At 37.5% G+C, this 26,739-nt stretch overlaps 1 protein-coding gene and 1 long non-coding RNA gene across 3 annotated transcripts in view; one reads left to right on the forward strand and one right to left on the reverse strand.

Annotated features, from left to right (window-relative positions):
- Positions 1–576: 576 nt before the first annotated feature.
- Positions 577–15,830, forward strand: LOC133064542 (uncharacterized). The gene is made up of 3 exons (XR_009694650.1): positions 577–1,128; positions 13,643–13,761; positions 15,270–15,830. It is a non-coding gene; the product is annotated as an uncharacterized LOC133064542 (long non-coding RNA).
- YWHAQ (tyrosine 3-monooxygenase/tryptophan 5-monooxygenase activation protein theta) overlaps positions 13,795–26,739 on the reverse strand; it is a 32,099-nt gene continuing 19,154 nt past the window's right edge. For both annotated transcript variants that reach the window (XM_061154797.1, XM_061154798.1), the window contains exons 3-6: positions 18,524–18,647; positions 16,562–16,725; positions 15,837–15,932; positions 13,795–14,878 (exon numbers count right to left, since the gene is read on the reverse strand). In XM_061154797.1, the coding sequence (XP_061010780.1) occupies positions 14,819–14,878; positions 15,837–15,932; positions 16,562–16,725; positions 18,524–18,647 (444 nt within the window). In that variant the 3' untranslated portion in view covers positions 13,795–14,818. The remainder of the gene's footprint in view (positions 14,879–15,836; positions 15,933–16,561; positions 16,726–18,523; positions 18,648–26,739) is intronic.

Here is a 26,739-nt window from a genome sequence, read left to right on the forward strand (position 1 = left end):
TAGCATTTATTAAAAAGAAAAAAAAAGGTTCATTTCTAAAACTTCAGTAACAATTTCTTTCTCTCCCTGTCTCCCTCACACACACACACACACATTTTTTATGTCTTTTTTACAGGCGTCCTTGTCTTTTATCACAGAATGATTTGCAGTGGCTAATCTGGCTGTGAGCAAAGCATATCCCTTACAAACTGTATACCATACGAAATATGGAGCTGTGTTCTTTTCCTTCTTAAATCTCTCTCTTCTCGTGAGATCTCAGAGTAATTGAGCCATGTGAATAACTGAACGTAGAGAACAGATTGGATAGAGAGAAAAAAATGTCAACTTGTGCTGGTATGAAATCACCTCAGGTCTGAAGTGGCCAAAAGTCATTACCCTCAGGTTGACAGGCCTGAGAGAAGGCAAGCGCCAATTACCCTCCAGTTCTGCAGTGGCCGGAGGCCTTAATTGAAAACATGTTCTATTTAATCCTTTTTAGAAAAACAGAACTCAGGTAATGAATGTTTAAAATATGCTAATTCTTTAGAAAATACCTCCAAAGTGGATGAAATCAGTATGTCAAAGAGATACCTGCACCCCCACGTTCACTGCATGATTCATAGCCACGCGTTCCAGGAAACAAACTCACTCAGAAGGACAATGCAGATAGTGGAGTGCAGTTTATTACACCGGCGGGCCCAAGGCAGAGTCTCCTCTTAGCCGAGGATCTCAACCAGTCTTTGTGAAAACCTTATATACCCTGAGTGTATCAGGTTTGCTGAAACTAGTCTGAAGAAAGGAAAAAGAAAGAACAATAAAAGTTAACCCGTGATTCATATGCCTTAAACCTAGTTAACAGTGGACAATTATCAATAGGCTTGTGGTCATACCCCAATAAACATAATAGAATGTATGATTCTATTCGGTTACACAGATAATCAGGGTATTCTTTTAGGCATGGAAAGCCCTAGGGCTCTTCCTTCCGGGGGCCTGGTTTTCCAGTTGGTATGTCGTTTCCATAGACACTGGGCATATAGCTCAAAGTCCACAGTCCGGCCCAAGATGGAGTCCTGCTTTCAAGACAGAGCCTGTTCTCTTTTCTCCTTCAATAGTAGCCAAGATTTGGAAACAACCTGTGTCCACTGGCAGGTAAGTGGATAAGGAATATATGGTATATACATACAATGAGATTCAATATTTAGACATAAAAAGGAAGGAAATCTTGCCATTTGCAACAACATGGAGGAACCTGAAGTACATTATGCTAAATGAAATGTCGAGACACAGAAAGATAAACACAGTATGATCTCATTTATATGTAAAATTATATAAAGGGTAAACTCAAGCAGAGAGTAGAAAAGTGGTTGCCAGAGTCTGGGGGTGGAAGCAGTGGGGATGGGAGATCTGGTGAAAGGTACAAGCTTTCAGTTATAAAATGTGGGGATCTAAGGTACACTATGCTGACCATGGTTAAGAACACTGTTTTATACACTTGAACTTTGCTCAGAGAGGAGATCTGAAGTGTTCTCACCACACAAGAACAGTAACTATAGATACAGTAACTAGCTTGATTGTGATAATCATCTCACAGTGAAAAGGTATATAAAATCAACACAGTGTATACCTTAAATATATACAATTAAATATATATGTGTTGTGTGTGTATATACAATTTTTTATCAATTATACCTCAACAAGCCTAGAAAAAAAAAATACCAAAGATGCACATCATACCTTTGCCCTCAATAGACTTACATTCTAAAAAATGAAAGGTACAGAGAAACACAAAAACACATACAATGTGATACTGGTCTAAAAAAAAAAAAAGCTATCATGCATTTTTTTCCTGTCAATTTTTTTAAATAAAATTTTCATTTGGGAATCATTTCAGATGTACAGGAAAGCTGCAAGACAGTTTAGAGTTCCCATTCTCTTCACTCAGCTTCCACTAATGTTAGTATCTTACATAATCTAGGTATGTTTTGTCAAAACTAGAAAACATCAGATTTCACAATTTTTAGAAATATGTGCCTTTTTAAGTCTTTTAAAAATTGTGATGAAATAGACGTGACATAAAATGTATCATTAGTGGCATTCAGTACATCCAGGGTTGTATAACCATCACCACTATCTAGTTCTAGAACATTTTAATCACCCCCACAAAAAACCCCCAGACCCACTAAGCAGTCATTCTTCACTACTCCCTTCTTCCAGCCCTTGATAACCACTAATAGGACTGCACAGTTTCAGTTCCAGGATTCAACCCAGGATATCATCTTGTATTTAGCCACACTGACTTTTTACTCTTTAGGTCATACAAAGCTGTATCTAAATATTTTCCTCTGTAGATAAGCACCATTAACACGCTTGGCTGGCGTTAATGGAAACTGTCCCGCTCAGCCCCTCACTCTCTCCTCTGTACCAGTCTAACAGCCTCTAAAGTGACTTTCTTGCCTCTGGTCTCAGATTACACTTAGATAAAATGCCTCCTCCTCATGGCATATTTCTTGCCTCTTTCATAATCTATCCTGTTTTGTCCCACAATGTTGTCCACCGATGTTATCTTGCTTTTCTCCACAAGAGCATACGTTCCTGAGGCAAGGACCATGTTACCTTCAACAGCAAATAACACAGTCCTGTGCAGAAGGCTATTCCCATTAATCAGACAAATTAGACAATTTAATGCTTGTAATGGATGGAATTGTGTCCCATAAAAAAGATATGTCTGGAACTTTTTGGGGTATGTTCAATCCCTGGTGGGGGAACAAAGATGCCATATGCAATGAAACAGTCAAAAGATGAAAAAGAAAAAAACAAATAAAAAAAAAACATGCTCCAGCTTAGCGATAAAGATGTGAATTTTAAACAAACAAGGGGATGTAGTTGTCATCTAGCTTGGTGATGTTTGGAAGATTTTTTTGGCTATTATTGTTTTTAGCAGTAGCACTCTATCTCCAAAAGAAACAATGTACAAAATAGATCAAAGCAGAGCATTTGGGATTGAAGTACTCCTGAAACATGTTCCTAGAATTCCCCAGCCTTCCTGAAGTTTACAGAAAGAGGGCCATTGATGTTGGCAAAGTCTCAGAGCAAGTTAACAGGCAGGAATGACAGCCCAGGGCTCTGATCTCCAGTCCACGACTTTGTTGCCTAAACCATGGTAACTTTTTTTTTTTTTTGGTTACACAGTAGCGGCTTGTAGGATTTTAGTTCCCCAACCAGGAAGGGCACCTCTACCCCCTGCACTGGGAGTGCAATATCCTAACCACCAGACCTCCAGGGAAATCCCTTTTTCTTTTTCCTTTTTTTTTTTTTTTTTTTTGACTACTGGAAAACCATAGCCTTGACTAGATGGACCTTTGTTGGCAAAGTAATGTCTCTGCTTTTTAACATGCTGTCTAGATTAGTCATAGCTTTTCTTCCAAGGAGTGTTTTTTAATTTTAAGGCTGCAGTCACCATCTGCAGTGATTTTGGAGCCTAAAAAAATAGTCTGTCACTGTTTCCATTGTTTCCCCATCTATTTGCCATGAAGTGATGGGACTGGATGCCATGATCTTAGTTTTCTAAATGTTGAGTGTTAAGCCAACTTTTTCACTCTCCTCTCATTTTCATCAAGAGGCTCTTTTAGTTCTTCTTCGCTTTCTGCCATAAGAGTGGTGTCATCTGCGAATCTGAGGTTATTGGTATTTCTTCTGGCAATCTTGATTCCAGCTTGTGCTTCATCCAGCTCGGCATTTCACATGATGTACTCTGCATATAAGTTAAATAAGAAGGGTGACAATATACAGCCTTGACGTTCTCCTTTCCCTTAGCACACTCATTTCTGCTAAGAAGTACTACCTCCCCAGAGTCATCAGGAATCTTCTGCACTTTAAACTGAATAAGTTAGCAATGAGTTTTCTCTAGCTATAGCTGAGTGAAACAAGATTTTGAAGGAAGAATAGGAATTTGCTAGGTAGAAAGGGAAGGGAAGGATGTTCTAGACCCAGAGAACAAGACTTACAAAGATACACAAGCACGGTCCTTGATGAGCTGTGTTATGAAGCACACAGCACAATCACAGGTTTCTTGCCAGGGAAGCTGAACGTGACTCTTGTAAAGCCTCTTGAGCTAACTTCCACTTACAGGAGATGGGGTTGAGGGCAGAGAAAAATCAGCTACATAAAACTAAAAGCAGCAAAGGGAGATATGGATAGAATAGAGAGACCAGCTACATAAAACCACAGGAAGCAAGAGACAAGTCCAAAACGGGGCCATCTAACAGAATCTGGCTTCAGCACAAGATGACGCCGCCACCCCTCAAAAGAGGAGCGTGCTCTGCATTAAGAAACATAAGACCCCCTTCAAACAAACACAACGTGTAGACCCTTTTTGAACCTACATGGCAACAAATCACTACAAATATTTTTTAAGACAATTGGGGAAATATAAATATGAACTGAATAATAAATGATGCCAATGAATGTAGTTTTGTTAGGTGTGATTATTGTTATTATGAAAGGAAATATTATGTTTCTTGTGAAGAGACATAATGCCCATTATTTGCTTTAAAACACTCATAGAAGTAACTTTATTTCATCATAAAGAATTAAAGCAAAATGGGGACAACAGAGGACGAGGTGGTTGGATGGCATCACTGACTCAAGGGATTTTCCAGGCAAGAGTACTGGAGTGGGTTGCCATTGCCTTCTCTGATCCATATCGGCAGGTGGTACCAAAAGATCCTAGACAACATGGGCTATTTGCATCACCCTCCTTTCCCCACATCTCTCCACACTGCACTCTCCTCCCACTCCGAAATGCAGACACAACTCACACATTTGATCCACTGGGACTGACTGAGCTGCTGCATGGCACAGGCACTGTGTTTTGGTATGTCTGGTGCTTCATATGTTCATTATGCATGTCTCGTCAGATTACAAACCTGATAGGTGAGTGAGGCCAGCTCTGTTATGTCTTCAGAGCCTTTGTTGCCAAATACAGGACTGGAAATATACTAGGTCAGCAACAATTTGAATCACTTCTTTGAGTCATTATTCCTTTCATTATCTGATCTATTAGAAATTTAAGCAAAATTTGCAGAGCTAAACTCAGGATACCCGTTACCCTGAGAGAAACACTTGTGGTTTGATCTGAAATAAGCATTCTGATTGATAGCTGCAGCCCTGCACCTTAAAAGCAAATGAAATACGTCAACACAACGCAACAGTAAATGCCTACATATTACTTTTTCCATTTTTATCTTTGAGAGAGAAAGCTCATTCAAATTTTACTTTTGCCTTGAATCAACAATTTAAGAACTAGAGAAATTAATAGAATAAACACAGAAGGAACTCAACTGCAAGAGAAATATCAGGCCTGTAGTTTGACCCTCGTGACCCACAGAGCCACTCATCAGCTCACATGCAGCCCTAACAAGTCTCTACGCTTCTGGCCCATGGTTGAGATGTTAATACATCCCTGGCTTCCTGCCTCAATCTCCCAACACTGATTTCCCATTAACTCTGAACACAGACCTCTAACCGCATGTCCACCAGCCAGAGATCCTCCTTACCTAAGACCTTCAGGATCAGTTCTAAGTCACCCTCTCAGCAACTTGTCAAATCATGCAATCTGCTTGCTCAGTATTAGACTATAACTGCATTTTTACTTTAATACAAAAACCAATGACATGGGCATGACTGCGAGGGTGAGGCAGAGTGAAACAGAACCTCCTAGGCTCGTCTGCGTTATCAACCCAACGATTTCAGTTGCCGAGAGGAAGGCCCTCATTCATTAGCCTCAGGTGAGCACAACTGTCAAGTGTGCTGCTAGATTCAGAAGTGACTCCTTTTTATTCCCCTGCGGTGAAAATCACCTGACCTTTTACTTTGGCCTTATTGTCCACGCTTCCTTAAAGCCATGGTTTCCTAAGAACCAAGTCCTGAGCATCACCATCTGCATGGCCTGGGAACTTGTTAGAAAGGCACATTACCTATGGGCCCTACCTCAAACCTACTGAATCAAAAACTGTTGCAGTAAGCCCTCCAGGTGATCACGATGCATGCTAAATTTGATAATTATGGCCCTGTGGCACTACAATCACTTACCATAGTTAACTCTTGAGAAACAAAGGCATTTCTTCTTGGTACTTGTTCTCTGGGTCTTTATTCTCTACTTATTTCAACAAAATGACCTTTCCCCATCTGTTCCATCAGAGAATGCTAATTAGAAGCAAAACCCATGCTTAATAGTTTTTTTTTTTTTTAATTTGCATTCCCAAGTTACACTGTCATTTTCTTTTTGTGTCTACCATGTCCTTGAAAATCTACGGCAATAGCCCTGCTCCAAATGTGGTTGGTTTTCTCTTCCACAAGACTGGTTTCACCTTATTAGAACTTTCCAATTCTGAAATCAGGCTGTCCTGCTACTGTATCAAAGTAGTCCTCATCTATACATCCCACAAATATTTACACCTCGAAATACTTTCATGTATTGGCTCAGAGGCAGGGTAACTGTCTATCTTTCATAGGCAAGAAAACTGAAGCTGACAGAGATGAGGCCTACAACTAAAAAAGTGGCAAAGCTGCAAGTTAAACGAGTGAATAACAGAATGAATGACCACAAAAGCTAGGTCTCTTTCCGACAGATCACATGTCTCTCACGTGAATCAACAAGTAATCTTGCCCCATTTATGCTCCTAGCTCCTAAGTGGTGGTATTGCTTCAGTCTCAGAAAACAACAGTCTTCAGAAATCTTTCCAGTGAATCCTCCAAGGTTCTAAGTTCTCGAACAGCTGAAAGAACACCATCTGTTACAGAGAATGGCTCTGTTTAGATGTTCAGGGCCATGTCTAAAGACCTACAGGTCTCAGCACTAATTCCAAATGGGCAAAAAACCTGGCAACACCAGAAGAAAATGAGAAACAAGTAGTCTGATCTCCTTCATAGGCCCAAGTTAAAGTCAGATGGTGTGAAGTGGCTCATAAAATGAGGGATTTTTTTCAATAAATGCCAATTCCTCATGTATACACATGTCCTCAGAAATGAGGTTAACCTGAGCCTCACTGAGTGGGTTTAACTCCCCTATATTTCCATAGTGGAAAGAAAATCAGGCTGTATTCTAAGTTAAACTGGTCTTAAACAAACCTTTTCTGGTTTTCTGTTGCCACAGAAATGATCCTGTATATACAGGCAAATTTCTACTATTAATAACTACATCAGGGCATTTTGCAATAGCCTAGGTGACAGTGGACCCTAACCTCAGGCGCACATACCATCAGAGCCAGGAGCAAAGTGAACACCCGAGAGAGACAGAGAACTAAATCAGCAAGCCACAGTGTAGCATTCCAAACAAATGAGTCTACAGTATATAATTTCATTTGTCTAAATTAGCAAGGAAATTGCTAAGTCTTTAGTTCAAATTATAGTCATTACACAACTTTTTTGATACACATTTGGATAAGAACCTCAGATACTCCTCACAGAACTGTATTTCAGCTCAAACAAAAGAACTTAAAAGAGCCTAGAGTAGTAAGGCCTATTGTACTGATTTTTACTTGGGACTCAACCCAGTTTCAAATCCATTTAATAATTCATGTCTCATGAAAGCCCTTAATAAGCCTCTTTGCTAGTGGTTTAAGTACCTCCTCGATGGTCTTAGGCTAAGGCTGTGATATGTTGCAGAATCAGTGTCTGAGGACAAAGAAAAGACAAAAGAATTAATCTTTATAGAATCCCTCCAGCAAGTAGAATAAAAGTATCACTCTCAAAAGGAATCCCCTTTTTTTCTTTAAAAAGGCAACAAGGGACTCACTACTCAGCACAGTCTAAAGTAGAAAGTGCACCATTATCACAATATTGTTTAGTGGAAGGAACCCAGCAGTGCCACCATTAAAACTCTGACACCATTAACCACAGTAAAACTATGAGCAACTTGCAATCCTAGGACATGAATCTTGTCAAGAAACCTTTAAGCTCATCTAGAAGAAATCACTCTTAAATTCAATTGAAATCAATTTTACATCACAACCCACTGTTCACATAAATTGAAAATGATTTCACAAACTATTATGCTTATTAACATGCCCATATTTCTATTAAAAAAAGGGGAGGGGCTGGCCGTGACCGACTAGGTTTCCATTGTCCACTAATTGGTCATATCTAAAGTTTAAAGAAACTATCCCAGTTTTAATCTCAAAAAAGGGCAACATTAACACAGTAGCAAGTATACCAACTTTCAGGTAGATTACCCAAGTTTGAATCCTGATACCAATACTCACTTAGCTATGAGACTCAAGTCCTAGAGCATGTCATTAGCTTCCGTGCCTTAGTTTCCTCATTTCAAAAATCAGGAGAGAAATCTACCCCCAAAATTTTATGAAACTGAGTTGAATTTGTGAAGATGCTTAAAAACATAACCCGTGAAGATGAGTAAGTCCAGCTTCCAATACGGTCATCCAAGATCACATGCAGCTGCCAGCGGGGACCCTGGGATAGAACCTTGCCAACGGCCTCACTGCCACACTGCAACGTTGGGTATATGATTAACATTGATTACACAAGGGCCTTCAGTGTGAACCACACGAAATTCTTGGTAATGAACATTAATTTTTCCTTACTTTCTGAAAATCATTAGAGGGCTCACACCTTTTAAGAAGACTTATGAGAGAAATATAAACTAAAGCCTTCAATTTCTAAATCTGAATGGCAAAAGAAACAATTTTCATTGAAAATTCTTTTCACTTTACACAGTAGAGAACTACTGTGAATCTGGAGCTATTTTCACCTGTTTTTGTCTACTTTTATCTAGTTTCAGGTCAGACATTAGCTGGGATCTTGGGAGTCAGTTGACTTTTTTGGACTTGTTGCCATAACCATGGAGGTTCAGAACGTCCTAATATTGCTTGAGCTGGTTTTAAGGTTTCCCTCAAAGGTAAAGCTGACAGATTAAGGGGTAAGTTGGGCAAGAGTTAAAATAACAAATCCTCCAAATATGGGAGAAAAGAAACTAATTTCTACTTACCTGCCACAGTAAGTAAGTAGAAGCACCCACAACTGGCAATAGTGGCACAGAAATTAATTTGGTTTTGGCATCTGATTTCAAACTATACGTCTGCCATTTAAGACACACAACTTTGGACAAATAACTTCATTTTTTTTCTGATCAGATGTCCTATCGGTCAAAGGGAAATTTATTTGGCAGGGCAGCTGAGAGGATTAAATATGAAGGTACATGACCCAGCACTAGAATGATTTCAATCAACGCGGATTCCCTGTAACTAAAACAAAAGGACCAGACCATTTATGGCCATGCTCAAGGTGCTATAAACTGATGATGCTTCGTTCAGTCTCCAGCTTCTCCCCTTGGCTATTTATTATTACTTACTCCCTTTAAGCATCAGGTCTGAAGCTTTTGTAAGTAAATGTGGCTAAGCAGTAACTGGCAAGTCTGCTGTGAACTGGACTTCACGATGGTCTGGACTCATCTTTAGGTACTACAGGTTTCTTAAGCACCTGTTGAATGGATCAAAAACGTTATTGTGGCAGGTTGTTTATATTGATACTTAACTGTGATGGCCTCAAAATTCAATAGTAATGTATATGATATTCATACATGGTAATTATCCTCTTGCAAACATGGTAAAACAAATTATACAAGGGAAGATGATACACGGCAGAATAAAACAAACATAATTGCCTTAATCACTGTAAAGTAGATGTCTTCCTAAACCATAAGAATGAGGAGTTTACGTGTTAGTCTTGTAAGTATCAGATGACACCTATCTATAATCAGTACAGATAAAACCTGGCTCATATTAATAATTTAACAAAAATTATCACATTAGTGTACAAGGCAAACCATTCAATATCACAGTAATCCAAATCTATGCCCTGACCAGTTATGCTGAAGTTGAATGGTTCTATGAAGACCTACAAGACCTTCTAGAACTAATGCCCCAAACAGATGTCCTTTTCATTACAGGGAACTGGAATACAAAAGTAGGAAGTCAAGAAATACTTGGACGAACAGGCAAATTTGGCATTGGCGTACAGAATTAAGCAGGGCAAAGGCTAATAGAGTTTTGACAAGAGAACGCACTGGTCATAGCAAACACCCTCTTCCAACAACACAAGAGAAGACTCTACACATGGACATCACCAGATGGTCAATACCGAAATCAGATTGATTATATTCTTTGCAGCCAAAGATGAAGACGCTTTATACAGTCAGCAAAAACAAGACCGGGAGATGACTGTGGTTCAGATCATGAACACCTTATTGCCAAATTCAGACTTAAATTGAAGAAAGTAGGGAAAACCACTAGATCATTCAGGTATGACCTAAATCAAATCTCATGATTATACAGTGGAAGTGAGAAATAGATTCAAGGGATTAGATCTGATAAGAATGCCTGAACAACTATGGACAGAGATTCGTGACATTGTACAGGAAACAGTTATCAAGACCATTCCCAAGAAAAAGAAATGCAAAAAGGCAAAATGGTTGTCTGAGGAGGCCTCACAAATAGCTGTCAAAAGAAGAGAAGCGAAAGGCATAGTATAAAAGGAAAGATATACCCATTTGAATGCAGCGTTCCAAAGAATAGCAAGGAGAGATAAGAAAGCCTTCCTCAGTGATCAGTGCAAAGAAACAGAGGAAAACAATAGAATAGGAAAGACTAGAGATCTCTTCAAGAAAATTAGAAATACCAAGAGAATTTTTCATGCAAAGATGGGCAGAATAAAGGACAGAAATGGTATGGACCTAACAGAAGCAGAAGATATTAAGAAGAGGTGACAAGAATACACAGAACTATACAAAAAAGATCTTCACGACCCAGATAATCATGATGGTGTGATCACTCACCTAGAGCCAGACATCCTGGAATGTGAAGTCAAGTGGGCCTTAGAAAGCATCACTAGGAACAAAGCTAGTGGAGGTGATGGAATTACAGTTGAGCTATTTCAAATCCTGAAAGGTGATACTGTGAAGGTGCTGCACTCAATATGTCAGCAAATTTGAAAAACTCAGCAATGGCCACAGGACTGGAAAAGGTCAGATTTCATTCCAATCCCAAAGAAAGGCAATGCCAAAGAATCCTCAAACTACCACACAATTGCACTCATCACACGCTAGTAAATTAATGCTCAAAATTCTCCTAGTCAGGCTTCAACAGTATGTGAACTGTGAACTCTAGATGTTCAAGCTGGATTTAGAAAAGGCAGAGGAACCAGTGATCAAATTGCCAACATCCGCTGGATCATTGAAAAAGCAAGAGAGTTCCAGAAAAACGTCTAATTCTGCTTTACTGACTATGCCAAAGATTGTGTGGATCACCACAAACTGTGGAAAATTCTGACATAGGAATACTAGACCACCTGACCTGCCTCCTGAGAAATCTGTATGCAGGTCAAGAAGCAACAGTTAGAACTGGACATGGAATAGACTGGTTCCAAATCTGGAAAGGAGTACATCAAGGCTGTATATTGTCACCCTGATTATTTAACTTATATGCAGAGTATATCATGTGAAATGCTGGACTGGATGAAGCATAAGCTGGAATCAAGATTGCCAGGAGAAATATCAATAACCTCAGATATGCAGATGACACACATATGGCAAAAAGCAAAGAACTAAAGAGCCTCTTAATGAAAGTGAAAGAGGAGAGAGAAAAAGTTGGCTTAAAGCTCAACATTCAGAAAACTAAGATCATGGCATCTGGTCCCAAAACTTCATGGCAGATAGATCGGGAAACAGTGACAGACTATTTTGGGGGGCTTCAAAATCACTGCAGATGGTAATTGCAGACGTGAAATTAAAAGACACTTGCTCCTTAGAAGTTATGACCAACCTAGACATCATTTTAAAAAGCAGAGACATTACTCTGCCAACAAAGGTCCGTCTAGTCAAAGCTATGGTTTTCCCAGTAGTCATGTATGGATGTGAGAGTTGGACTATAAAGAAAGCTGAATGCTGAAGAATTAATGCTTTTGAACTGTGGTGTTGGAGAAGACTCTTGAGAGTCCCTTGGACAGCAAGGAGATCCAACCAGTCCATCCTAAAAGAAATTAGTCCTAGGTGTTCACTGGAAGGGACCGATGTTGAAGCTGAAACTCCAGTATCTTGGCCACCTGATGCAAAGAGCTGACTCATTTGAAAAGACCCCAATGTTGGGAAAGACTGAAGGCAGGAAGAGAAGGGGAAGACAGAGGATGAGATGGTTAGATGGCATCACCAACTCAAAGGACATGAGTTTGGGTAAACTATGGGAGTTGGTGATGGACAGGGAGGCCTGGCGTGCTGTGGTTCTTGAGTTCGCAGAGTTGTACACGACTGAACTGAACTGATCCTGGGAAAGACTGAAGGCAGGAGAAAGGGGAACAACAGGGATGAGATGGTTGGATGGCATCACTGCCTCTACGGACAGGAGTTTTGAGTAAACTCCAGGAGTTGGTGATGGACAGGGAGGCCTCATGTGCTTGCAAGTCCATGGGGTCACAAAGAGTTGGACATGACTGAGCAACTGAACTGAACTGATTACATTTGTGCTTAAATAGGCCCTCAAATATTTTTGAAAGGTTGCCCTCTATTTAAGTGACTAGAATTCTGATCTTCTCAAATTGTTTTACTCTTATTAGAATTTTCACACTTTAAATGGGCTTCCCTACTTTTCATGGTTTTTAAAAAACTGTCTACTCATAAACATTTATAGTTATAGACATGAATGTAGTCTACCAATCCCATCCAAAAAAAGTACTGTTCTTTCCCAATCTAAGCTCTAATAATCACAGCTGAATGTTGGAAGAGAAATCCCTATTGCTTTGATTTTTGGATCATCGTTTAGGTTTTAATAACTGAAAATAATGAAGGGGGAATTCCCCCTTCATTATTTTCAGTTATTAAGACCTAAACAACATTTTAAAGGGAAAACTGTCGATTAAAAAGTTCTGACTACTGGGGAATACCCTGGCAGTCCAGTGGTTAAGACTCTACTGCACCAGGTACAGATGCAAACCCTGGTCAGGAAACTAAGATTCCTGCATGCCACAGAGCGTGGCCAAATAGGTAAATAAAAATTCTATCTACAAAATAGATGTAACATTTAGATTTTCTGAACTCAGTAATTTTAAAAGTTAAGAAAGCTCAAATGTGGCTTTAAACCCTCCCTCTACCCCAACTTGAGTTCTCTGCAGTAGTCTATAAATATCCTCTATACATCTGGATATAATACTATAGCCTGGGCCCACTCTTAAAGATGTTCACTTCTGCAGCAAGGATATAATCTGGGACTAACCTGCTCTTTAAGAAGGAAGGTACTTTCATAACTCACCAAAGTAGTGGAGTGATTACTTTATTCCGTACTTACAACTTGGTTAGGACTGATAACTGTCCCATTCAATTCTGTGTTTTCATTTCCCTCAGAAAGCAAATCAAGTGTAAATGAAACCTTGTTTCATAGTCACAGATTATTTCCTGACTTGACAGGCTAGTATAATAGCCATGGTGATATTATAAAACCAAAATTATTTGGAATTCATCAACAGTTTAACTGTTCACAAAGAGAATCATTTGAAAACTGAAGGTACTCTTAAGCTTTTAGCATTCAGCTGGAATATCCACTGAAGCATAATTCTAACACCAGCCAAGGCACTCACAATCACTTAACTTTAACTTGTCTAGGCTCTCCAAGACAAGCGATCACAACACAGAAAACCAGGCAGCACCGCTCCATTTCACAGAAGAAAAAAGGGAAGCAGCAATAAACTTCAGAAGGCAGTACACTCATCTGTCCCTTAAATGTGAGTATGCAACTGTTACAAAGCCAGAGTAGATGGTTTATAAAATGTAACTTTATTTTATGTTACTCTGCTGTTACATAGGGCATAACATTTTCACAAGGCTTTTTTGGGACTACAGTCAATGATTAGCAACATACAATAGTGGTCCAACTCTCTAAATGACAATCACTAGACAAACTGGACACCCTCTCACATGTGCACAAATCTGCATGGAAAAGTACTAATGTTTTAGACTGGACTGTGTGCTTTTTCCCCCTTTCTAATGTATTAAGAAATGACATGCACTTTAATTTGCCAAAAGCAATGCTTGTATTCTGGCAGCAACATGCTACTTCTATTACATAGTAAAGTGAATACCAGAACTACAAAGGCAGGAGGTGTAAGTGAGTTTTTATTGGGAAGGGAAGTTGTCAACTCAAACAGCAGCAAATGAAGAGTGAATAAGGAAACTCCCTGTTGTCACAGATACACAAGTCCTCCATCACATATATATGATACAGGAGGCATTTTAATCTGTGATCCCCCCAGCCCCAAAATGTCAAATGCTTTTCCATTCAATCTAATACTTCTGGATTCCTACTAAAAAGGAATACATTAAGAGGATGGAAAAGTTGCTTACTGAAAGGAAATCTCTGAAGAAGAGTAAGGGGAGGGAATGTAGAAATTAAGAAGTTATGTAGAACACTCTTTAAATTGTAATTAGCTACATTTTCTTATCTTCACAGTAATACAAAACACAGTCACTTGCAGAACTGGTTCAGATTACTTAAATACCAGATACATTTTTAGTCTTCTATATAAGTGTTTGGAAGTTACTTATGTTTGTATGAAATGAAGCTATTAATACTTTTCTACAGCAGTAACTGCACACCAGGAAGGCTAAGACAAACACAAATCAAGGAATGGAGTTTTCCCAAAGCTGCAGTGTGAAAAGACTATAAACAGCTGATTCCATACACATGAATGGGTTTCTTTGCTATAGGAAATCCAAATGGAATAAGGAATGGAGATGAGTAAAAAGGTTTCAAGGGGAAGAAAGATGACACCCTGTGTGCACTTAGTTTTCTGCCCCTTCTGCTGCATCACATTCTTCTCCTGCACTGTCTGATGTCCATAACTGAAAAGAAAAAAAAAAAAAAAATCACATTAAGTTACTATTTCTAGATGACAATTATTTCAGGTCCAATTATATTAAAATGTAATTGTGAGAGCAGTAAATTATTCAAATAGAGACTATGACTAAGATTGGAAGTTATATTTCTCAAAACCCCAAATAACACCAACTCCTCCCAAAATGTATTCTAGGAGACCTTTCAGTGTACATCTGCAAAGTGATATACTCTGAGTACATTTTTAAAGCTTACTGTAATCTCAGTCAAAAAGAAGGTAACTAACATCCTTAGAATTTAATGCTCTCACAATTCCTGACAGCTCAATGCTATTCTTAAAAAGTATTACTGAAATATAATTCATGAAAGTAATAAAGCCAAAAAATTTTTTTTATCTAGCAGAAGAAAAAGCATCAAAACTGGGGCGAGGGGAGGGGCCACAGGAGAACTACATTAAAAGGTGAATTCCTTCTTCCACATTTTGTCTAAGATTTTGACATACCAAATTTTCTTAAACCTACAAAAGTAAAACTCAACCTGTACTTTTTTCTCCATTACTTTTTCCTTGATGCCCTTTCTATATAAGAGGTAGGGTGAAAAACTATAAAGAAAAAAACAAATTAAAACAGACAAACTCTCCATATTAACATAATTTATCAACATCTTCATACCAAAGTGTAACAGTCAATAATGTTAACCTTATGAGTTCCTAAAATCTAGTGTATTTTCTCAGGAAGGTCTTGATAAAATGCCTATTCAACTGCCTGCAAAATCTGCCAACAAAAGAAGAGTTACCCTATACAAAATACTAATGTGTATTTAACATTGCTGTGTAATTTTTATACATCTGTTTTCTAAGACCAGGCATAGTTCCACTGTAGCTGCCCTGGAAGACAGAGAGCCTGAACAGATATTGGCACTTTTGCCCTGAACAGGAAACACAAACGAGAAGAAGGGGGTGCTCACTGTGAGGTTGTCTCTCAGCAGCTGCATGATGAGGGTGCTGTCTTTGTACGAGTCTTCATTCAGTGTGTCAAGTTCTGCAATAGCCTCATCAAAAGCCTGACAAATATCAACATCCACAATGAACAATACTTATCATCAACACAAACTGATCCTCTATGATCACAGACCATTTTTATGTAATGTATGAACAGCCACCTTACTTTCTATTATTAAAACAAAACTAAAACCACTTCCTCAGATTCTCAACTTACGAATTTTTAAGGATGACTTGAAATTTATAAAGATATATATACTTAGTTACACAAGCATTTCTTAGTTCTTTCATAGGACAGACAGCACAGTAGCTATGCCCAATATATTTCTTACAAATAAGAACTAGTATTTACTTTCCAAAACCCCTCTGAATGCGTCCATTTTAAAACACTTTGAGGAGTGCAGAGATTCTAGCAATCACACCTGGTAGGCATTACTTTCCAACCCTCCACATTTCTTTCATACTTTTTCGATTACTCTGACCAATATGCTCTTTAGATAGATCTTACTGCTTACAACCAAAGCTGGGAGAGTAAGGTAGTGGTAGGTGCTCATGATGGTAAGAAAAAAGAAGAGAGAACCAAATAAACATAGGAGAAATCATAACTGGCTATTCAAGTAAAATGCCTAGAAATTAACACACTTGCTATCTCAAATAACCTAAGGAAGGTATTTCTGGACACACGTCTTACCGTTTTAGCCAGTGTGCAGGCCAGTTCCGGGTTATTGAGGATCTCATAGTAGAACACAGAAAAGTTAAGAGCCAGCCCCAGCCGGATGGGGTGTGTGGGTTGCATCTCTTTCTTGCTTATATCGAAAGCCTCTTGGTAAGCTCCTTGGGAATTATCTATCGTTTCTGTGAAGGGCAAAAAACGAAATAAAAAAAAGCATGGTACTGAAAATATTCCATCTAGTATACAGTCACACCTTTAACACAAGCTATTAAGTTGGTAGAACCAGTCTTCCCTCTGCAGTGTTCTTTTGAAACCACAGTAGCAAACCCAAAACATTATCTTGTACCAGATTATTAATAAAAAACTAGTTTATAAGGCTGCTTGCTTATACTCAGCTTAATTTAAAACAACAACATCAACAACAACAACAACATAAGAGCCTCTATTTTTGTGACTTATCTGTAAAAACAATACTGATCCTTGGTATCAAGATATATTAATGTGAAAGGCAATATAAAAGTGCCAGTATATAGATCACAATCTGATCTGAGTTTACTGACTGGCCTAATAAAAATGTCACCTCCTGAAAAAAATGTTCAGGAAGTATTACCAACACTAATCTGATTATGGCATATCTTGAAAAGGTTAAGTTTTCTGAATGAGGCCACCAGGCCCATTACAAGCTCTAAAAAGCCTGACCTAACAGATATTAAGTTATCCCTTTAGAGCCTGAGTATGTGCTTTTTTTCCTCTGAAATGGCACATTTACTATCTAAACATAGCTGGTATAGCCCTCACACTGAACTAAGGAGCTTGCTCTCTGGCACACAAGGAGGTGCTGCAGTGAAAACACTGAAGTGTCTCAGTTTCCAGACTGTAAATACAGACTATTTACAAGTCCCAGACTACTGGAGTATTCTACGTTTAGGACCAGAAAAATCCCAATAAACCAGCAAGGGTTAGATCAGTTAATGCTGGGGCCCTGGTCCAGTCTCCCGAAGATATCCCTTGACAAGCTGACATTTATATATGTTCAGTCTGTGCAAACATCTGTCACATCCCAGTTTGCTTATCTTTGTGGCAACAGAAATTATACATTGGTAACACAACAGTTTTAAGTGTACAGACTCTTGTTACAGCAAAGTACAAAAGTTTTCTCTTCCTATCTCCAATTACACTGATATAGGGGATAGTAAAACTCACATTTACTTAGTAACTCTCTGTAGAAAAGAGGAGAGGAGAACATAACTACCATTTTCAGAGGCATGCCTTTTTCGGATGGGGTAAAATTAGGAACAAAATAAACTAATTGAAAAAAAAAATGAGTTACGTGATACTTGTACCTAAAACTTCCTTGATAAATTTAGCAGCAGACACATACACAACATACTACAGTATACTCAACTACTAATACTCCAGAGATTGGGTTCACTACTAATAAATTCACTTCAGCTTTTTAAAGTCAAGTTAGGAAATTTGGTTCCTCTTTTCCCCATATCTCCGCTTTCTGTGATAAATCATATACCAGCAGTAGTACTTTCATCTCATTTTTCCTCTGTATCTGGTTATGTGTAATTAGTCAGTGTTATGATCCCTCAAAACAGGCAGTAGAGTTAATAAATAAATATGTCAAGCAGAAGTAGTACAATGTCCTGTTTTTATAGTATGTATGTAATTTTCAGTTATCTTAAGTTTGAAGATACAAGATGCTGAAGATGATATGACATAACAGAATCACCCAAAGCATATGTAAAGAACTCTGGGGCTAAAAATATGATGAACCAAATTCTAAAGCCTGAAAGATTATGTTTGTTTTTAATAATATCTAATCAGATTATAATCAGTTTGAATTTTTTCATAAAGAGCACATAATGTAAATTCATGACTGTATTTTCATTTTTGAAAACACAAGATAACATTACAAACTTGCTCTCCCTTCCTTTTATATTTTAGCTTTACCCATAAACCGAATACACTTACGCTTCCGATCATCACCACAAGCAACTTCAGCAAGGTACCGGAAGTAATCTCCCTTCATTTTCAGATAGAAGACCTTACTCTCTGGATTAGTTGCATTGGCTATTAAATACTTATCCAACAATTCCTGAAAGAAACAAGTTACAACATTAGGCACTAGTAAAAACAACTGCCACAGTAATCTACACCATACCACCCTGTACTGGAAGCATGGCTAGAAAGCAGGGGTCAGGTGGTTGTCATTAGTTGAATGCTTTGGGATCACAAGTCATAATGGTAAAGCTAGATTACATCAAACACTAATTAGCAAGAGCCTGTCTGTCCACTCATTCATTCATTTAAGCAAGCATTTCCTGATACTTGGGCTTCCCTTGTGGCTCAGCTGGAAAGAATCCTCTGCAAGGAGGGAGACCTGGGTTCGATACCTGGGTTGGGAAGATCCCCTGGAGAAGGGAAAGGCTACCCACTCCAGTATTCTGGCCTGGAGAGTCCGACATGACTGAGCAACTTTCACTTTCGTGATATTTGTTGGATGCTAGGCACTCTACTTGACCAGAGGGGATATAAAGTCCCTCCCTGCCCTCAGAGTCCAGTCTAGTAAGAAAAGAAGTGAGTACACCATTAACAGTGCGGCTCTGTAAGAGGCTATAGAAGCACAGAGGGAATATCTGGCTCTATTGCAGATGGTCCTTGTTAAGACAGGCTTCCCTGGAGACGGGGTGTCTGACTTGTCAAGAAGTTGCAGAAGGAATGCAGCAGTTAGAAAACAAGGGTATGCAATCATTTTAGAGAGGGGAAATAAAATGTTTTAAGACATTGAGTATGAAGAAGACTACAGTCCCAGAACAAGTCATTATGGCCTACAGCAGGGCTACCCGGTGTCCTCTGCACATGAGAGCTCATCCAAAAAGGGGGAGGAGTACAGGGGTTGAGACGAAGAGCTCTACAAACTTTTCGAGCAATACAACAGTCATGTCCCTCATGTGAAACTATTTTTTTGAGTTGGGTTAATATTTAAGTTTTTTTCCCCCCTCATTTTGTACCAAGAAATGTCCACTTGATCCAATGAGCCAATGCCTCTCAAACTGAGGGATTTGCACAAGGTGCACCTAAGAGTATTAAAAAGTCACAAAAAACAAACATGATCAATACCTTCTTGGACTATCAATTTTACTTGATGTTAAGTAATTTAAAAATCTTTCTGTACTAAAAAATATTACAGAGAAAATTATTTTAGAAATTTTAAAATACTAACACCTCATAGATTTGTTTTGGGAGTAAAATCAACAAACAGATACTAAAGAAGTAAAAAATGGCTTAGAAAATACACCTTTAACTCAAGAACTTTCTTGTTTATCTGAATAAAAAGTGCCTAAACAAAATGCAGTGATTATATGAATATTATCTTAAAGGAAATAAAAACATTTTAAATCTTTAAATTTAATGAAAAATATGCTTAGGTTAAAAAATATATTTTAAAAAGGTCTGAAGCTCAAGGGAAGTTAAACTTAGGATTACAGTTAAATTATCTAATGAAGCCCCAGAACTGTATACATTATAAAAGTGGCAACTATCAAAAGTGTGGCTTACATCTGGAAAGCTGCTGGGCCAAGCCCGAAGCAACAGAAGGGCCACACCCAAACACTAAAGTCAACTGAAACTAAATGTTGCTTCTGAATTGAAGGCTCATGTTGTAAGAGTTTTCCGCTGCTGGGTATCACCAATACAGTTTTAACAGTACTGAAACAAACTTGAGCAAAAACTCTTTCCCAGAGTTATACAAAATCATACTACTGTAACTTATTCCTCGAATGCCATTTTTACATATCATGGATGACTTTTAACTTTAAAACTACATCTATGGAACACTGGACTTTAGGGTTTTTTTTTTTTTTTTTTGATGGGGGTACAATGGTAATACAGCCATAAAAAAGTTCTCTAAGTTTCTAAGTCTCAAACTGACTCAGTCATCCCTAACTTTAAGAAAAAAGTAGACCAAGAGTAGATTCTGAGTAGCAGTATCAAACAACGCCAGACACAGTGTTTCTACTGTGGGAACCAACACCACTGCCTGCATCTGAACTAAGGAGCTACAAGGTAAAATGAAGCACCTCTCACTTTTCTTCTTCTCCAAGTGAGATTCCAGGGAGGATCTCCAAAACAGTGCCAGCTCTGAAAACGCAGCACTTACAATCAAAAAAAGAAAAAGAAAAAAAGAAAGCTACTAGAACATTTAAGACCAGATCTCTGTGACTAAGTGTGGCAGAAATGTGGGAGCACGGGGGCTCAGAAAAGCCTGACTGGAATGAGGACGGGGGAGATGAGAGAGAAATGTGATTCTAGCTCTTATGACCCCTCCGTCACTTGAGCCAATGTGGGAGTGCTCATGAGGACTGTCTTACTAGCACACTGGCCTTCCAAGGAAGTTGCTAAACAGCTACTGCATTAGTGGTTACACAGCCACTTATGAAGCGAACTGTACACTCTTCCCTTCTAAAATGATTAACTTTGATCACTAATTTGCATATAGCCATTACGTACGATTTACAGTGTTGGCTTTTATTAAGTGACTTGTGCATTACTTCCATCCTGGAGTTCAGCCAGGTCATGGTTCTTTGTCAGATGCCACTAGCTCTCTGTGAAGGAAACAACAGGTACAGAATAACTCTGTCTTTTCACATGCTGTCAGCAGTAGCCATGCAGATTTTAGCCCAATTAAAAGACATTGGATTCTGCTTCATGTCTTACCAAAATGATCACGGCTGAATCAGGTATTATGCATACCAGTTATTCATTATTAATACCATATAGAATAAAGGCTAAAAATACTTATGGTACATAGCACAAGTGTACATTTTTTTTTTTTTTGTTAAAAAAAAATTAAATTATAAAAAAGACTCAAAACAGGTTAGACAGTAAAAACCAAAATGACAAGTGGCTCCCTGGAATAAAAAAATCTTCCTAGATGAGGTCATTGGTAAAAAGTCAGTAGAGAGGAAGTGAATTAATTTTTAGCATTAATGTATTTAAAAATTCCTTCCACTAATTAGTCCTGTCATTACTCTTGTCAATAAAACAGGCGATCCTCTTTTTAACTCTTCCACCAGCAAATTTTATGATCCTGGGAGGCTTGGAGAGCTAAATCGGGGTTCCTTCCAGGGCTGAGTGTCACTTGACCAAGAGGCAGAACCAAGAAGTACATGCCTTTTTGAGAGACATGTGACTAAACCAGTGCACTTACTACCCAAAATTACAGGATGTAACATTCTAGACCAAAGAAACTCACATACGAGCAAAAGTCAGAGGAAATAATTTAAGCCATTATTATAGAAGTCATTTCATGAGACACTAACAGACCTTAGAATAAATTTAATCTCAGAAAAATAGGATGGGAATAACAATAAAGAGGACTATATCATAAAAGTGGTAAAGAACCACTCAAGAAATGGAAACTGTCAAGAAATAAGTGATGCAAATTTAGTACAGTAACTAATTCCTCAGCCCCATATCTTAGAGAAAAGGTTAGGAATAACAAAACTCCAATACTAATGCTATTTCTAGGAGTGAATTATTTTTACACACAATAGTCCAACCATCATTTCAATAACTTTTCCAAAGTAATTCATTAGGCTTCAGTGGTTAATAGTCTGTGGCATTCAACAAATATTTTTATCTTTAATTTACTTATAAGTGATTTGTTTTATAGACAAAACAAAACATATTCCTCATTATATAGTTTATACTTTATATACCAAACTGATTTTTTAAGAGAGCAAATAACTAATGAAGAATCTTAAAATACAAACAAAATAATTGACAGGAAACAAAAAAATGTTCTAAGGAGTTTCAATTATCAGCTTACTGAAACTCATTAAATAAAACACTACTAATATGTTCAATTTCTAATTTCAGGGTATATATACTAGTCACTATCTGTATATTTTTATCAACACATTATCACAAAAGATTACATTATTCATTCAACAAATATTTAAGTGTTCAATATGTGCCAAACTGTATCTTAACCACTCTTGTATGTGTTATTTACATAGAGAGAACAACTATGATAAATTTTACAAATGAATAAAATCACCAAGAAAGCAAGAAACTTACAAAGCCATATAATTAATTAGATGGGACCAGAATCTGAAAATAAAGCTAGCATTCTAAGCACCATCCTATAAACAATGAAGCATATCTAACAGAGATAAGGTTTTGACCTTAAGTTATTCAATTAGTAAATTATCAAACAAAAGAATTAATATAGTATATAGAGCAACATAACTGTTCAACAAATGGAACATTTATCTAAGCTATTTATCTAAAGCTATTTTAATAACATCCCAACTTCAAGAATTATATACAGTATAAAGAACCACTGACATGTTAAGAATAGTCTCTAGAAAAAACTCTATTACGTTTAACTCCAAGAGACCAAAATCAAAGTAAAATTCAATCACTCAAGAAGGAAGTCATATTTCATCCAGGAAATTTTATTGGATTTTATAAACAGGCAGAAAGCATGGAGGAAGAGGACATTTCCAAGGCACAGAGCCCATGTCATAGGAAAAGGCACAACTGTACAAACAGGTAGAAAGTCACTTGAAGATGGTAAAATCATTTTAAAACAAAAAGTAGAAAAAAATTGCCCAAAATACCAAAAGTACTTTTTTTTTTCTTTTTTTTTTTTTTAATTTTTCAGTAGGTTTTGTCATACATTGATATGAATCAGCCATAGAGTTACACGTATTCCCCATCCCGATCCCCCCTCCCACCTCCCTCTCCACCCAATTCCTCTGGGTCTTCCCAGTGCACCAGGCCCGGGCACTTGTCTCATGCATCCCACCTGGGCTGGTGATCTGTTTCACCATAGATAATATACATGCTGTTCTTTCTAAACATCCCAACCTCACCTTCTCCCACAGATTTCAAAAGACTGTTCTGTACTTCTGTGTCTCTTTTTCTGTTTTGCATATAGGGTTATCGTTATCATCTTTCTAAATTCCATATATATGTGTTAGTATGCTGTAATGTTCTTTATCTTTCTGGCTTACTTCACTCTGTATAATGGGCTCCAGTTTCATCCATCTCATTAGAACTGATTCAAATGAATTCTTTTTAATGGCTGAGTAATATTCCATGGTGTATATGTACCACAGCTTCCTTATCCATTCATCTGCTGATGGGCATCTAGGTTGCTTCAAAAGTACATTTTAAAAAGGAATCAAATTTCACAATATTTATTATAAATTACAACTGAACCTCAGTGGAACGAATGCTGAACTAAAAATCTGGTTTTCCAACTAGAACAAGTTCCTTAATTTCCTCTATAAAATAATAGAAATATTTTCTAGTTTTAATAATCTATGCTAATTCTAAGGTACTAAATCAAAGGAGCAACCTGTTAAGCAGAGCAACTTCCAGATAAAAATGCTTCCTTAATATTTTTCATTCACAAAATTCTGTAAATACAGTATGTTAAACATTTAGCACATTGCCTACCACACAGTAAGATTCATTATTTGTTAAATGAACATTAACCATGACAGCAACATGGTAATGAAATGATACAAAGCAAAAAAAAAAAAAGTCATACCTAGTATAGGGCTTAAAATGGCATAGGACTTTTCTTGAATTATTTTTCTAATTCTCTATTTTTATCAAAGTAGTAATGCACAATCGTTAATTAACCAGCATTCTAAATTTTTTTAAAAAGTCCCTCCCATTCTTTTCTCTGTTTAACTCCTTCAGCAAATTTGTGTGTGTGTGAAAAATCATGATCTCATACTAATATATCCAGAATTCCAGGTTCAACCTCACAGGACTTTTCTTCCCTTACTTGTATCTTCACACAAAATAAGACTCTAGTTTCCATTAAAATAATATGTAATACATGTCATCACCTAAAACTCAAAAGTGAAAAGTAAACTCTCTCTCCCTTCCCTGGATCCTGAGACAGCCAGTTCTTCCCCTCCCAAGGCAACCATCACCATCATTTTCTTATACGTTCTTCCAGATATATTATACATTTTAAATCCATACACATTCCCGTTCTCATGTTAGTCTACTATGTACATTGTTCTACACCTTGCCTTTTCCATATAATAATCCCTCTGAGATAATTCCCTATGAACATGTTTATAACTGTCTCACTCTATAACATGTAACAACACTGAAGAGCACTGTGTATGCCTACTATATGGGCATATCATAATTATTTAGTCTACTCTGATGACCATTTAAGTTGCTTCCCATCTGATGATATTTCCAACAATGTACCAAATGTACACTTGATCCTTGGAAGATAGATGTTGAAGTGTCCTTCCTGGGGCAATTTTAATTTACATCCCCACTAGCAATGTATGAGTGTTCCAATTTCTCAGCCTCCTTCTGAACCCAGAGTATTATCAAATGTTTTTTATCTTTTCCAATCTAATAAGGAAAAAATCTTACTATGATTTTATTTGCAGTTTTCTTTAAACAGTATGTTTAAATCCTCTGCCATTTTCCCAAGGAGTTTTTTCCCTTACTGTTATGTAGGGATATATGTTAATGAAAAGTCCGTTTTTCAGATTTATCTCATATAACTTCATGTATTCCAAGATTTTATTTAGCAATAAATTATATTAAATCAGACATAATATTACGAATGTTTCTGACCCATAGGTTAACGACTGTTTGATTCTAACACAAACAAAATATACAAACAGAAGACTTAATTGAAATATAAGTCTGTGTGTGTGTTTAGGTTCTGCCCACCTGACCAGATGAAATAACACATATTAAATGTGGCCTGAATACTAGCATATCAGATTAAAAGATACACACACACCCCTCTCACTCACTCCTGTATGAAGTTTTTAAGAAATTTATAACTCATCACCTTAAATAGACATGTAGAAACATAACTTTCTGGTTGGGCAATACAGTGAGACCAAGCATTTTCCCTTCTAAAAATAATCAAAATGCTAAACAGAAATAGATAAAATAGAAGAAAAAATTACAGCAAAGTTCCAAAGGAAGGAAGGAAGTGCTAGATAGGAAGATGAAACAAAAGTTAGAGCAAAAAGTAAAAATTTACAATACAATGACAGCAATGTGTTAGGGGGTAAGGACCCTAGAAAAACTTTGTCATTGCTGAGAAGCAGCAAGAAAGCTATTTCATGGACTTCTGGGGGTTATGGGTGTAGTTTCCATGAAAAACCAAACACAATCTGTGCAGGTGCTATTCAAATTTTTATCTCATATATGACGTGTGAATCCATAAACTGAGTTCAGTTCAGTTGCTCAGTCGTGTCCAACTCTTTTCGACCCCATGAACTGCAGCACGCCAGGCCTCCCTGTCCATTACCAACTCCTGGAGTCCACCCAAACCCATGTCCATTGGGCTGAAAGTGTGCGTAAATGTGGGCCGTGGCTTATTGTGCCCAGCAGAAACAAATCATCAAAACCACTTCCATAATCCAAGGCACCCACACAAGTTCCATAGGAAACACTACATCCAAATTTTTTAAAATAATGAAACTAATCAAGGAACAGGTATACCATGATGAGAGTGCAACAGACAAACAGATGGTAAGTACCCAAGAACTTAAATGAAACAGTGTGCATTAAAAAAAATATATGAAAAATGTCTAAAAATTCTTAAAGAATCCTCCAAGGATATATATTTTAGTATTTACAGATTAAATGGATGATGCCCAGGACTGGCTTCAAAATAATGGATGTGTGTCTGTTGGGGATATAAACAAAATTCGTAATTGCAAGGGCAGGGTAATGGTACATGGGGAGTTATTACAACACTCTCTTTATTTTTGTTAAGTTTGAAATTTTTCTTAATTAAAACAACCAAAAATATTGGAGAGGAAAAAAAAGAAACACAAGTCCAAAGATAGGATTCAATAATTCAAAACCATAATTAATTCAAAATCATAATTCAAAAAGATGTATCCTTTTGCAGCCCAATGTTCACTGCAGCACTATTTACAATAACCAGGACACGGAAGCAACCTAAATGTCCATCAACAGAGGAAAGGATAAAGAAGTGGTACCTATGTACAACGGAGTATTACTCAGGCATAAAAAGGAATGAAATTGTGCCACTTGCAGAGACGTAGATGGATCTAGAGACTGTCATACACAGTGAAGTAAGTCAGAAAAAGAAAAACAAATATCGTCTAACACCGCTTATATAGGAAATCCAGAAAAGTCATACAGAT

Source organism: Dama dama, chromosome 11 (assembly GCF_033118175.1).
Source record: "Dama dama isolate Ldn47 chromosome 11, ASM3311817v1, whole genome shotgun sequence".
In the NCBI taxonomy this organism is placed as follows: Eukaryota; Metazoa; Chordata; class Mammalia; order Artiodactyla; family Cervidae; genus Dama; species Dama dama.